At 33.4% G+C, this 15,080-nt stretch overlaps 2 protein-coding genes across 2 annotated transcripts in view; both read left to right on the forward strand.

The window, feature by feature from the left end:
* LOC105626229 (protein FAM160B1-like) overlaps window positions 1-9,284 on the forward strand; it is an 11,306-nt gene extending 2,022 nt beyond the window's left edge. The window contains exons 2-7 of the mRNA XM_012207534.1: window positions 111-515; window positions 5,973-6,602; window positions 6,930-7,380; window positions 7,636-7,999; window positions 8,198-8,698; window positions 8,983-9,284. Coding sequence (XP_012062924.1) covers window positions 111-515; window positions 5,973-6,602; window positions 6,930-7,380; window positions 7,636-7,999; window positions 8,198-8,698; window positions 8,983-9,082 — 2,451 coding nt within the window. The 3' untranslated portion in view covers window positions 9,083-9,284. The remainder of the gene's footprint in view (window positions 1-110; window positions 516-5,972; window positions 6,603-6,929; window positions 7,381-7,635; window positions 8,000-8,197; window positions 8,699-8,982) is intronic.
* An 829-nt stretch (window positions 9,285-10,113) lies between these two features.
* On the forward strand, window positions 10,114-12,151 carry LOC105626230 (DALR anticodon-binding domain-containing protein 3). The gene is made up of 5 exons (XM_012207535.1): window positions 10,114-10,377; window positions 10,614-11,247; window positions 11,439-11,572; window positions 11,788-11,955; window positions 12,032-12,151. The coding sequence occupies exons 1-5, from the start codon at window positions 10,114-10,116 to the stop codon at window positions 12,149-12,151; spliced, it is 1,320 nt and encodes a 439-aa protein (XP_012062925.1).
* The last annotated feature ends 2,929 nt before the right edge of the window (window positions 12,152-15,080 follow it).

Here is a 15,080-nt window from a genome sequence, read left to right on the forward strand (position 1 = left end):
ACACACACACACACACACACACACACACACACACACACACACACACACACACACACACACACACATACACACACACACACACACACACACATTTACACTTATATTTCCAGATAGCTCCGCCGGCGACACCATTGCAAGATTTCACCTACCATTGGAAACAATTGATGAACTTTTATGTGAGTCATCTGACCGATTGCAAGGTGCCTGTACAAAGTACCAGTATACCCCGGCATCTAGATGTATTATTGGATATCTTATTACAAGAAGAGAAAGAAGAAAATGAACCGGGGCCTTGCTTAGAATATCTTTTACAACACAAACTCTTGGATCTGCTGGCAACCTTGGCTAGCGCAGAGACACCGCCTGGTATGCGAACAGTGTGCCTTGCCTTTCTGAGAAAATTTTTGGGCAGGTCAATATACCCTTTACTGCATCACACGTCTATCTATGCGCCAATACAACGATTAGTGGCACTCTGCAATGGCAACCCACCGTCACCAATCGAAGCTGAAGAGGTACGATTAACAGTGAAATCGATTCACTGCAGTTTATTGCAGTTTATATTTATGAAAGGAAAGTAATTTTCATTTTTTCATGATCGTTTGGAGATCGTTTTATTTCTACATATTTTGTGTATCTTCATAATGTATTTACGTGCGTGTGTATAAAATTATTAATCATGTATTGGGTTGTCCGGAAAGTTCGTGCCGATGTTGAAGGAAGATTGAAACGCAGAAGATTTAAATTTTAATATACATTTATTAAATTATATAGGTTAGTCGGCACGAACTTTCCAGATAACCCAATAGAATAGAAAGTTTTTCCAGGTAACTGATTCCTTGAAAGTATAGATTCCTTATTTATTAACGAATTTTGAGTCAATTCAAAAAGAAGGATACAACTTTTTTCGCGACAGTTTAGGGATCGTTTTATCTCTACATTTTTAAATGTATTTTTCTTTATGGAAACCGATTTAATTATCATACGATATACTGAACTATGCTATACTGAAGGAAAAATTAATACATTGGCAATAAAAAATAAAATCCTTATTCAGTTATGCTTCAATCACTTAAACATTAATTCAGAGTTTTTATATAAATGACTCTAAAATGAAGGCATAACTGACAGCAATTTTCTAACAATGTGTATAAGGATTTTATTCTTTATTTCAATTATCAATATATCAATTTATATTTTCAATATATCAATTTTTCGAATGGTAATGTCATTATCATAATTTTCGGTTTTCAAGAAGAAAAAATAATATAGAAAAATAACAAGAAAATGTAGAAATAAAACGATCTCCGAACGGTCATCAACGGTGAAAAAAGTTGTATTATCTTCGAGTTTATTCAAAATTCATCAACAAAACAAAGAATCTATAATTTCAAGGAATCAAAATTATCTGAAAAAAACTTCCTTTATTCTACATGATAATTATATATAAACACAGGAAAAGATCAATTGTAAAACTCCACGAAAGATTTATTTGAATTTTAACTAAATTTTTAATTGTTTTAATTAAAACAAGTAGAAAAATTCTTGAGAAATAAAAAAATTTTTATTTTTCTTTATCTGATAACTTTTTAAAAACATTATCATATTATTTTTTATTATTTTCTTTTATTCTTTTTTGATTTGCAAAACAGTTTTCCTATATTTCTTAATTGATATTTTTTACTCAATTTACATATTGTTTTCAATCGATGTTTATCAGTTATGTTTGATATTAATATGCAACTGATTTGAAAAATTTATATATCCACTTACGTAATCAACTGCAAATAGTTTACTGGATCCGTTGCATCTCGTCCCGGTTTCGCAGGATTTTTTTTATATGTTTGCCGTGAAAATCCTTCTCCGTAGAATCGAGATGCACTAGTCGAACATACACAACACACTTTTCAGAAATAGTTGTTGTACTCAACTATAACTCGCGACACACTCAGAATTCGCGAATCGCGACACACAGTCCTGAGTGCGCATGTTCAATAAAGGCAAAATGACAAATTTTTGAAAATCCAAGATTTCTAGCTAACTTCACCTTCTTTTAATTGCGCTCGACTTTGCATCGCTTTGCAATACAATGGCAAGTTAATTAATCTGACGATTCGGAATTTCGAAACACTTCATCCGAGCCTATCCTACTGAAAAAAACCACGTCAGAGTTATATTACGAAATCATGTTAAGATGAGTACAGATCACGTACAGATTATTCTAAATCAGTATGTGATTTTTTTCTAGTAAGGTATGCGTCGAATATACGATTTTTCTGATAACATCTAGCGACATGGAAGAGAACCTGAAATCGATTTAAAGCCGGTACTCAGATACTATACGAATTATTTCATTGGCTACTGAGCATCTAAAGATAAATTTAAGAAAGCTTTAAGTACAAGATCTGACTATGAATATGGGCAATAGTTCTTATATTGAAGGTTGTTAATTTAAGGTTGTCTTAAGTACAGTCTTAAGATGTCATAAGTCAATCAGAGAGTCGTTAGCATCTTAAGATATTACTTAAGACGGTTTTAAAATAAGAACCAACTATGAATACGGTCTTCTTCTATCCCATAGATCTCAGATTACATTGAATCTTATAACAAATTCGATTGGATGTGCACATTAAAGCCATCGTATACAAATTAAAATTGGCATAAAGATACATATTTATTATAAATACGAAATGGAAACTGATTGAACAATAATACTTAATACTTTATTGTACTGTTAGGTAAAGTATGTATTTTATAATTCAAAATATTTGGATTTCACTTTTACACTCACAATCAGATTAAATCAGTATACAGCCGGTCACAGAAAGGTTATTATGTGCAATATTTTTTTTTCGATGGGTTTCGGAATGCAGCTTATTCATCAAGCATTTGATTCTTATTTGTAAATTCATGAATTAGAACCAATTGCGAGAAAGCTGCATTCCGAAACCTATCGAAAAAAAGGCGTTGTAACCCTTCTGTGATCGACTATACAACGATTTTAATATGCTCTAGAGTGCACTAGTGCATCCAATTGAATTCGCTATTAGTACCACGCGAAAAAACAACTTGAGGAATAAACTTCCGAGAGAAAGAAGTCCATCCAATTGACTTAGGCCCAGTTTCACAACTCATGGTTAACTCTTAACCGAGATTCAACTTGTTTCTCGTCTTTTTTCAATTTTAAAATTAGAAAGAAATAATGAATAAATCGAACCTTGGTTCAACTTACTCTTTGTCTTTTTAGTTCTAAAGATTAGAAAAAGACAAAGAGTAAGTTACCGAAATTAATCTACATTGGTAGAAATGGGCATAAGGGTCTCTTTCATCAATTTCGGTTAAATTAACCGACGGTTACATAGGATTCATTTATTGTGCCCGTTTTCAATGTAGATTAACTTTTATTTCGGTTCAACTTACTCTTCGTCTTTTTCTAATCTTTCTAAAGATTAGAAAAAGATAAAAAATAAGTTGAACCGAGATTAAAGTTAATTTACATTGATGAGCATTAGTTACTTAGGCCCAGCTCCACAACTGAAGGTTAACTCTTAACCGAAGTTCAACTTGTTTCTTATTTCTTTTCAATTCTAGAATTGGAAAGAAATAATGAATAAGTCGAATCTCAGTTAAGAGTTAACCGTGAGTTGTGAAAATGGGCCTAAATGAGCTCTCTGTAACCGTCGGATAACTTAACCAAGATTGGTGAAAGAGATTCTCAAGGAAACAAAAATTCTTGAGAAAGAATGCCACACTGCCGGCATTACAAAAAGTCTAAGAAGAAGGAAATCCTCTAATCGATATAGGTCGGGGATTGTTTTCTGATTTTTTCTCCACTATATATAGGCTATGTTTAGATTGCCATCATTTTATTTTTATTGTTCACTGAATGTTAAACAAGGATAATGTGATATCTGAGAAGTATGCGCATGAGAGTTTAAATGCGGCAGATCGCGAATCACATGACGGCACTCGCACATCAGTCGGCGCGAAACGGCGAAACAATCACACTTCGAACACTTCGAATGTACCTTCGAGCTCCTTCGGCTAGTCCCGCATTTCTTCGCATTCGATTTCGCGCCACCGATCGACGTGCTTTGGAATTTCAAAATGTCGGGATTCCTGCACGTTTTCATTCATTTATTTGTCTTCTACGGCAGAAGGCGACTTTCCAATTGCAATTTCACGCTTACTTTCCTTGAGTCGTCATGAGTTATGAGACACATGCGAAAAGAAATACTCTGAATGTTTTCAGTTAATTTCTTTCTCTCTTTGCATTTTCCATTGGGAAAATTTGTACACAATGACGCACAGTGAGTGCAATTGAATGCAAATCAATTCCTCTATTTTCAGTGTTAATAAATAATCTTTCTAAATTTTTTAGAATCTTATTCTAAAGAGTGAAAATTGAATTAATTTTGAAAAAGAGTGGCTAAATTTTCAATCTTTAAGAATGAAATTTTACTTTTCAAACTTCAAAGTAATATTAAAAAATTTTAATTATTTTATATATTTTTTAATTATATATTTGTTGTCACGATAATCTCATAATCTTAAAAGGATTAAATTATTTTTTAATATTGAATTAAATAATTGAATTAAATAATGAACAGATTTGCACTTAATTGCACTAATGTTGTAATTTTCCCAGTAGAAAATGTTGTCCGTTTCATTTTTTGTCACGGCATCTCACGATCCCAAAATGTCTCAATATGTTCATATACCTGCTATTATTCACACTTCCCGATATCGATTCTACAATGAGTGTCTTGACGATAAGTACTTTCGTACAATAATTCGCTGATTATCTTTGTTTCGCATGGCAAGAAAAAAAAATATCGCGAGACGTTACGCGCACATCAACTCGGCGCGAGAAACGTTGCGCTTCGAATGGACCTTCGTTTAATTTCGTTTGGCCTCGACCGAGTTCGGTATCACGCCACCGATCGTGTTTAAATGCGATTTCAAGATATGTATAATTTACTTATGCAGAAGAAATTTTCGCTGTTACAGCAGAAACATCATTGCTGTTGATGCATGTCTTAAATGCCCAAATTTTATTGTAATATCGTGAAAATGCCCAAGTTTTATTGTAATATTAATTATTCGATATTAAACAATACAATAAAATTTAATATTATCACAGCAAAGTTTGCTGTGTTTATAAAAGTTTCGCTGAAAAGACATTATTTTAAAAATGAACAAATAAATAAATTGAAAAAAATTTAATTTGCGAATATTAAAAGCACAAATTTCCTAAAATATCTAATCCCTCGAGAAAGAAAAAGTTTTACATATTTTCCTTTCTTCTTTCCTTGCACAAAAAAAAAGATTTTGCTGAACGATACTGCAGATCGATCTGAAAGTAAAAATAATTTTGTTGGATGACAATAATTTTGTTGGAAATTTAAGTTAATTGTTGAAGTATCAAAATTTTTTATAGCATTGCTCGTTATATTTTAATTTCCAACATGATTATTTTTATAATCCCATTAAGTTATTTTTAAATCTGTTCCCAAAATTTTGAATCTTTCAGTAAAATCGTTCTTTCTGTGTGTATATTTTTTCTGTTCTTTGCATGTAAGAATATGAATGTTTCGCTAAAGAAAGATAATAATTCATTTTGCTATTCTGAATACACTTTATGATAATTATCACTGCTTTGACGAATATAAAAATTAATTATTGTAATGAAATAATTTGTAGATTTAAATTTGTATTTTTAGATTTTATTGTTGTAATCGAAATTAATTGTCGCCACCTATACATCAAATTTGAAGTAATCGATGAGACATATATGAAGCTTACGTATTGATATCAAAATAAAAAGCATATATCAATAAGTTTCAAATATTTTTAAATGTATTCTTGGGATTATAAAAAATATTGATTTTTAAATATGAAAATATTGAAACTGTTTGCTAATCTATTAAATTATAAATACTAATATCTGCTATAAATCTTTTCGTTTGTAGATACAGTTTCTGTTAACAATCTGCTACTTGGCGTGCAAATACCCTCATTTGACGAATATCATCGATGATACGCCAGTTGTGCAGACAGCCAACAATCCTTCCAAGAAAGATAACGAGAGGACAGAGATTCAAAGGGTGACATACGTCCCGACTAGAAAAAGGATCAATTCCAATCCTTTGTTCGAACCTTTGGATACACAAGCGATCACATTGATTAACCCAAACCTCTTTGACAAGGAACGTCGAAAATTGCCACGTTCGAATCATGTTTTCAAGACGATGGCGTCAGATCTAGGACATTTATCCAGGAGATCGAACGAATCTGTGTCCTCGAGGGAGGAGAGCGTATCATCGAGTCCTCTGGCCCAAAAATCCGTTTGCGATTCGCCCTTGTTGAACATGAAGAGCAGCGAACAGTGGGAAGAAAAGGATGGAGGCGACTCTTCGAGGAATAAAATTGACGAACATTTGCAAAACTTGCGAGATTTGCGATTGGATACTGATTGCAATGCCTATGAGGACGCGGGTTACGTGGCGAGTGATAATCAGAGTTTAAAATCGCCGAAGAAGATTCCCGAAAAATCCAAATGTCTCCTATTGGACGCGTTGCTGAGCTACTTAAATAGCGCGGTAAAGAACGTTTTTTTTTTTTCCAGAAAGGACAACTTCTAAATTTAAAAATTTAGTTAGATATACATTTTGAAAATATATAATTTCGTTGGAATATTAAAATAATTATATAGGACACTTAAGATGATTGCTAGAATGTCAAAAAATTATTATAACTATGACAATATTTTGATGATCCAATAAAATTATTTTTAAATCTATATCTAATTAAATTTTTAGATATTTTAATAAAACCGTTTTGTTTTTATTAACAATTAATGACTAATCAGCTAATTGTATCTGTAACATGTTATATATAATAATTAATCATTCTATCCTCGATTCTAGGACAATACCGTAAGAATACGAGCATGCGAGGGAATAATGGCCTTAGCATCCCTGAAGGATCCTTCATTCGCACAAACAGTGGCCAAGAGTGAACTACCATCAATAGTTTCTACTCGCCTGGAGAATTTGTTTAATGCCATTCCAGCACACGTAGATCACTTGGATATCTACAATGTAGATGTCACATGGGGCCTGGACTCGCCATTATGGACTCAGGAAAAGAAATTTCCCGGTTGCCGGCAAGTAGCGGCGTTCTTCATGTGGTATGACTATTGTGATCGGCTGATCAGAGAAGCTCAGATAGAGTTTGCCGAGACGTTGGCGAGGACCATTCGAGTGATGTTTTTTGAGAGGATAGTGACGCCCGCTCTGGCCGATCATCATGTTGTACTTATCACAGCCCTTGTTGCCAAGTGCTTGAAGGTGACTACTTCCTCCATATTATGCACAGGTATGTGTACGAGAATCTCTAAAATCATTTCACGAACGAAATAATCAAATATTTGGAAAATCTTTCTACAAGATTCAATATATCTAAAAGTAGTTTACAAAGTAGTTTACAAAAAAATATATAATTCTTAGCCAAACCTAACTATTTTTTAACTTAAAAAATTTGTGTATTTCAAGTTTCTAAATAATTTCATTTTCCATCCAGATCTTTATCATTGGTTCACCCTATATATCTGAAGCTTTAATAATTTTTCAGAGGTGAGTTATTGGTTAGTTGGACAAGATAGAGATCCAGAAATACCAAACGTGTGGACATCACCGGTGTTGCACAGATTAATGGAGAACTGTTTCACAGACAGTAATGATCTCACGGTAGAAACATTGAAATTGTTCGAGGAGGCCATAGACAAAAGAAACGAACACATATTGCACTGTCTCATACTGATTTATCTTTCCACGCGAGCATATTATGATAACACCGCTGCTGATAGTGCTATCACCTCATGGAGTGACGAGGAAGATGAAAGAGAGAAAGACAAAAAAGGAACTTTGGATCTTTCTTATGAGCAAAATTACAGCCGCACTTTAGCACCAAGTAATATCCACCGAGTTATCAATTGGTAAGACCAATTAATTAATTAATTGGTATGCTTATAAAAATGTTATATTAATAAAAAATTTTGTTATAATAAAAGAGAATATCAATTGCTTAAGTCTAAATGCAAAGATGCGTTGCTCTTTATCGTCAAAGAATTAAATAACGACGAACAAGGATGCGAAAATGACGCAAATGTATAATAAAATAATCTTCATTTCAGTTTCCTATCATTGTTGCCACGTTATTTACAAACAGATCCGGACGTTAATAATTGTGAGAAATATATGCCAGCTTGGGAGCAGCAATACACTTCAGCACTTTCTGACTGCGCTTTGATGGCGTGGCCATTAGAAGCGGTAATGGTAGACGATTCCGCGAGTTCCGACTCGCGACCGGAAGCTGATCATTGCTCGGGCAGATTCTACATGGGACCATTCCTGAGCATGCTTTTTGACAAAATTAGTAACATGCCGAGACAGACATATGAAATTAATTTAGAGGTCATGGGGTTGATCCTCAGATTAGCGCTACTCCCGCACCCGTACCTGCACGAGTTTTTGCTAAATCCTCTATTACCTCTGATACCTGGCACAAAGAGTCTATTCTTGTGCTTACAGAAGGTTGTCAAGCAACTCGTTAGCGAAATACCAAAGACACCAGAAAATAAGATAATGCTGGCGGAGACGAGGCAGAGATTGCTGAGTAATTGTCTTCAAGAAGAGTATGTGGAATCCGATTCATTTTATCATAAATTAATATTTTTTTCATTTTCTTATATTAAGTACATTCATAATTCATTAAGTTACAAAACTGCCAAAATAAACTCCTTTTAAATATAAATAATATTTTACTATCTATATTATTATGTCTACAAAATTTAATATCCAAAAAAGTTATTTTTTAAATAATTTATATTATTAGATCTTTTTTGATAGAAAATGTGTATTAATTATTACATTTACTATTATTAATTGTTTTTTTCACATTTTACTAATTGTGTTTTAGGGAAAAGGAGAATATTCTATATGAAAGTGTTGTAGTGACGGAAGAATTATGCAAAGAACTCGCAGGCATAGCATATGTTAAATATCATCATTCTGTTTAACAAATTTCATATGAGATATTTGTTAAATATAATGGCAATATTTGAATAATTTGTAGACATTAATATATCAAAATCGCATAACTATCTGTACTTTAAGTAGCAAATACTTTTTGTGATGACTTTGTAAGATATAAATCTATAATTAAGTATGCGACGTAAGTATGTGACGTACATTTAATTAAACTATTATTATCAAGAATCAGATTTTAGTGTTATTTTATTTATTAAACCCTGATGAATATAGTCATAAAATATTATATCTGTATTATTTATAAGGCATTCCACACAGCATAAAATATTTTAGAAATATTTCTAAAACATAAATATGTCTAGAAAATCAGAGTTTTGGAAATATTCTTTGTCTTACAATTTGTACAATGTTCCTAAAATGTTTCTGTGAAGATTTAATGTAATATTTTGAAATATTTTAGGAATGTTTATAAAATATTTCAAAAAATGACATATTTCATGCTGTTTAGGACATTTTATTATTAAGAAATACAAGATTTGCTGAATTAATAAAAGATTATTTTCTTACATATTTTCTTAATACTTTTGATATAAAAAAAATATTCATGTACGAGATTTTTCCTTTTTGTTTTTTTTTTTTTGTCTTCCAAAACCTACGTATGAAAACATAACCTTTTTCGCAAACTTAGAAAATACAGTTAAAATTTACATATTACTCATTTTATTGATTATTTTATTAATATTTTTAATATCTTTTTTTTGTTGTCCTTTCATTATTTTTCTTTCAATATCTGAATATATTTATTTCGTTTTAAGCGCACAAAGTGCAATATAGTGCAGTTAAAAGCATATGTTACGACACCATATGGTAGCGATATATTCTTGACAGCTGCACTTTTCATCTTTCCTCTTTTTCTCTTCTAATGCTCAATTATATAATTATCTCATTTTGAGAGTAGAAAGTGTAATATAATGCAGCGACAAAGAATAGCATATAAAATTTTATATGATAACAAGTGTCACTCGCTGCCAATCATCATATATCGGTGTCAAAGTATTCAATGGAAACCTGGGCTGGTTTCTGCACGAGATCTATTATCGACAACGTTGTCTTCCATTTTACTGGTGATACGCATAAAAATTCTTCTATAATTAAAGTAAATAGCGAGAATTTGTTGGCAAATGGAGAGCTGTATTTCTTGTATAATTTCAAAGCATGGAGAGATCTTTTGACTTGCTCCAAGGGTTGTACAAGCATTCTGCAACATTTTGCACATGTACATGGTGCAACGAAAGGCAATTCAGACGCGGATGTGGCTGATGAGGTGAGTAAATATTGTCAATATTAAAATGTTATATCAGAACTAGCTTAAAATGTTTATATCAGAACTAGCTTACTCCAACTCTACAGATTTATGTTAACAGTACTTTCACATATATTTTCTGCATATTATCGCATATAAAATGTTGAAAATCTATCTTTTACGAAAAAAATTTTTATAAATAGATATTTAATAATCAAGCATGCCGTATTTATTTATAAATTATAAAATTTCAATAGATCTTCAATCAGCTAATATTAAAGAGTAGTAGTTGGCCAATAAGGATACAAAGATGTATGTTGCAAAAGGAAAGGATCTGCTTGTTCCTAAATCGAGAAGATATTGTTGCGAACAGTATAAGAATGGCTATTGAGTGTGGGATGACATTTGGGAAAGCTAAATCGACTGGTAAAGCATTTATATTGAAATATCAGCCTGATGGACAATCAGATCTTACTACTCAGAGGTTGCGTCTAATGAGAAACATTGCTGCCAAAGCATTGAATTTACATGGACATATGTTGTCAACTGAGGTAAATTGTGCCAACAGATACATGTTCACTAGCAAATCAGAAGGTTTGATTGATGAAGGATATAAGAAGTATGTATGCGGTGTTGTGAAGAATTCTCAAACAAATTCAAAAGAAATATGTCTTACATGGGAACAATATATACAGTACAAAATGAATCAATTGGCCGAATTGAGTGAGCACAAATTTATTGAGGATGAAAGGAATGAGGCTAAAGATTTATTTTTGCACAATTTAGCCAATGCCATTATCATTTTCGAATTAATGGCTGTGAAACCAAGTCGATCGGTTATTATTAGGAATAATAATTTTGAAGATGACAGAAGCATTACAAATACCAGAGGTACATTTTATATTAATAAATTACTGATCGTTAATAAACAAATATTTTTTTAAATAAAATATTATTTTAATGTGTTGTTATTAAAAATTATTTTATAAATATTTAATCTTAATATCAATTTTATTTGATAAATATGCATGATAGAGACAAATAAGAAATTGCATCAAATAAAAACGTTCTAATTATCGTAGGTGCGTCATTTGCATTATACAACACTGCCAGGATAGCTACAATTATAACAAAACATAATGAGAAGGTATTGCGTGGGGATTATCCTAGTTTGCCAGATATAAAAAATGTCGATTTCTCACAATTGCAAGAAAAAGTAAGTATAGTTCTTTAAATTTTTTATACATTATTTTATATTTTTCTAATTTTGCAATATTTATATATTTTTTTTTTAGAAAATTGTTCATTTTTATAAAATGTCTTATTTCGATATATTTATACATATTTATACATATTTATATAAAAAACTATGAAATTCCCCAATTATTCAAATTTTGATATTTTCTCAAAGAAAAATTGATTTGTCTATAGGAAGAATGGGAATTGATATATAATTTTATCTTCGGATATCCACAAATGATAAATGATTGTCTCAAGTGCGAACCAAATTTTCATATTTATCCCCAAGTCGTGTGCTTGTTCTTATCACGATTATGTCAAAAATTCAGTATCTACTATCGAAAGGTCAGAATTTTAACGGTAAGAAAAAACTTTACGCTTGTAAAACTTTTACTTTACATGTGTTTACATCAAATTATTATTTTATAAATTTCAGGAAGGAGGTAATCATTTGATTCCCAAGATGGTTGCCAGATTATATATGTTACGTGCATTGTACGTCATCTTTGAGAATGCCCTGGACATTTTGGGCATCAAGCCGGTATCTCGAATGTAAAATGATTTTATGGAAAAAAACTCAATTTTATATTTAGCTTAATAAATAAAATTGTTACATTTGTGATTAAAACTGTAGTTTTTTCATTTTTATGTTTGAAAATATTTTCTCGAATCGTAACATTTTTATTTTATTTATCTTTCATGTTCATTTTTATTATACCAATGTAGAGTAATTATTTTAATTTTGATTAAATGTAACTATTTTTATCTTCCTCTAGCTTTAACTTTAAAAATTAAAAATAGATAAAAAATAAATTAAACCAAAATTAAAGTTAATCTAGAATGAATTGTATTTCATGTATAATATGTATAATGCATCACTTATTATTATTTAATATTCAGCAAATAAGGAGGATGTAAGACCTAATTCTACCAATGTAAGACATTAACTTTAATCTCGGTTCAATTTAGTTTTTATCTTTAATTATATGAATTAGAAAAAGGTAAATAGTAAGTTAAATTGAGATTAAAGTTAAGTCATCTTACACTAGTGGAACCAAATCTAATATCCATTTCTATCAATATAATTTAATTTTAATCTCAGTTCAATTAACTTTTTATCTTTTTTCTAATTCTAAGAATTAAAATTTATTGGTACGTATGTAGAACTTCCAGTAAACGGAGAATGGATTGAAATAGATTAAGATGAATTTAGAAATACATATTCCTCTGAACTTTAAAATAAATCCTTTTCAATGTGAATGCATTTACAGGAATTGTACGAAACACATTTTTATAACTTTCAATATAAAAATAATATTAACTTTTTCTGTGTGCACATATCATGTATAATGTTCAATTCAAATTCTGATAAAAGATGTACAAATTTTTGAATCCAGTTGAATTTAATCAAATCCAATTGAATAAAAAAAACTTTTTTTATTCAATTGGATTCAATGGGCTTAAAAAATTTCAATCCATTCTTAATTATACTGAGTCTGGCATAAATAAGTGATGCGTAAAGTAAAATGCACCTCTGCATTAATAGATATGAATAATGTCTTCTTCTAATTTCCACGTATTCATTAGTATTTCAATATTCTCTCAATTGAGCGCGCTCAAATTCGCTGAAAGAATGAAACTATGCTATGGAGCAATGCGAAGCGTTGCAGTAGAGCGGTAGTTGAACGGAGTCGGACGCGTTCGGGTTCGCTCGGGTTGACTCGGGTTCGTTCAGCTGCACTCGCTCGGCGTTTGGTCGGCTCGGCTCGCTGGAGAACGACGACAGCGGCGACGCTGGGCGGCCAGCTGTTTGTTTTGTTTTCGGGCATGAGATTCACGTGACAGCCGGCGGGTGTTGGTGGCGGCACGCGACTATCGCGGCGAGGTATGTTACGGCAAGGATGATTGGCCGAACGCGACGGCAAGCGCGCCGCGCCGGCCAATCGCTGCGGCTGTAAGCGCGCGCGTCGCCGCCGTCAAGCGGAGCGCTGCTGCCGCCGAGGTGAGCGTTTGACATCGATAAATGCGTGCGAGTGCTCGCGAAGCGCGGAGGTGTCAAGCTGTCGCTCGCCCGCTCGCTTGGTTCGGTCGTTCGTACGTTCGTTCATATATTCGTCCGCGTCCGCGTATCGACGTCATAATCGCTATTTAAATAGTCATCCGTTTTTCGTCGCCGTGACCGTTTGCTCGTTCTCCATTCGCGTACGGTATTGTTCGTTGTCCGATCAGCTTGCTCCCACCCCGCCACCGCTGTGCGCCCCTCCGCCCCTGTGGGAAACCTATGTGTGCGGGAAAGAGAGAAAGAGGGCTAATAGTGCTGGATAGTGCCGCTCACCCATACAACGTAGTAGTGAAACACAGACACCGTTAGTCTTTATTCCACTTATTTTCTTTCCTAATCTACTTTTTCTCTTTTATCTATCTTTGCGTACTCCTTTACCGTCGCGACCCGTGCCAAATGTCATCGGGCGGATGTTAGGGCATATATATACGGGCATATACATACGTATGCGTACGTAAATATATACAGGGGCGTGAATGTATGTATATCTGCTGTACGTATTTTCGTGTGCGTGTGCGCGCGAGCGCGAATGTGAGCGCGCGTGCCTGTAGAGAGACGTACGCTCGAGATACGGGGCGCCTCGATGAGGGGACGACGAGATTCTCAGCTGGCGCATTCTAGTGGACGTTCGGGTAGAAAGTGTTGTTGCGCGAAGGCGGCTCGCCTGCCCCTTTGTTTGTGAGTTATCAGCTGGCGCGTTGCCTCGCCAGCCTCGTAATAGCGGCCTGGCTCTGTGAACAATAGCTGCGGGGCTCCGACGAGCCCGAAATCGAAACAGAGTCCTCCTCCTTTTCCACCTCCATCTCCTCCTTTTCCTCTTCCTCTCCCCCTTCGTCCGTGACTCGTGCGAGAAAACAGTCTTATTCGGAATCGCCTGGAATCCGAGACAATCCCGCTTCCCCTTGTCTTCCTCGTCTCTACTTGTGTTCATTCGTTGTGTTCAATCGTGATGACAGATGGCTTTTCGGTTAACTTCAAGTGCGATTTTTTTTTTTCAGACGGAAACCCTTTCCCGAGCCCTCGTGAGATTGTCCGAATACGTGGAGTATCTGGCCTAATATTTTTCGCTCCGAGAGAAAATCGATTTTGAATTTTTATTGAGAAACGCGCCGTATAAAATATTCGTGGCGAAGGCATATCCGGTGTGATGTGCACCGGATATTGTAAATGCCTTTAATGTTTGTTCGATCGACTGCCGCGCGCGACGTTTGCCATATCTCGCGGACAAGTCCATGTAATTACTTAGGAAAATAGCTTTTTAACGTTAATGCCTTATCGCTAAGAATTGAAGGAGACTGGAAAAACATCTGTGTGTACTCAATATTTATTATATACTGTATTTATATACATATATATATATATATCGCGCAAAAATTTATTTAGATGGACTTAACCTCTAATTCTTGTGTCGTAATCGCATGTA

The sequence above is a fragment of the Atta cephalotes genome (genome assembly GCF_000143395.1).
Source record: "Atta cephalotes unplaced genomic scaffold scaffold00005, whole genome shotgun sequence".
In the NCBI taxonomy this organism is placed as follows: domain Eukaryota; kingdom Metazoa; phylum Arthropoda; class Insecta; order Hymenoptera; family Formicidae; genus Atta; species Atta cephalotes.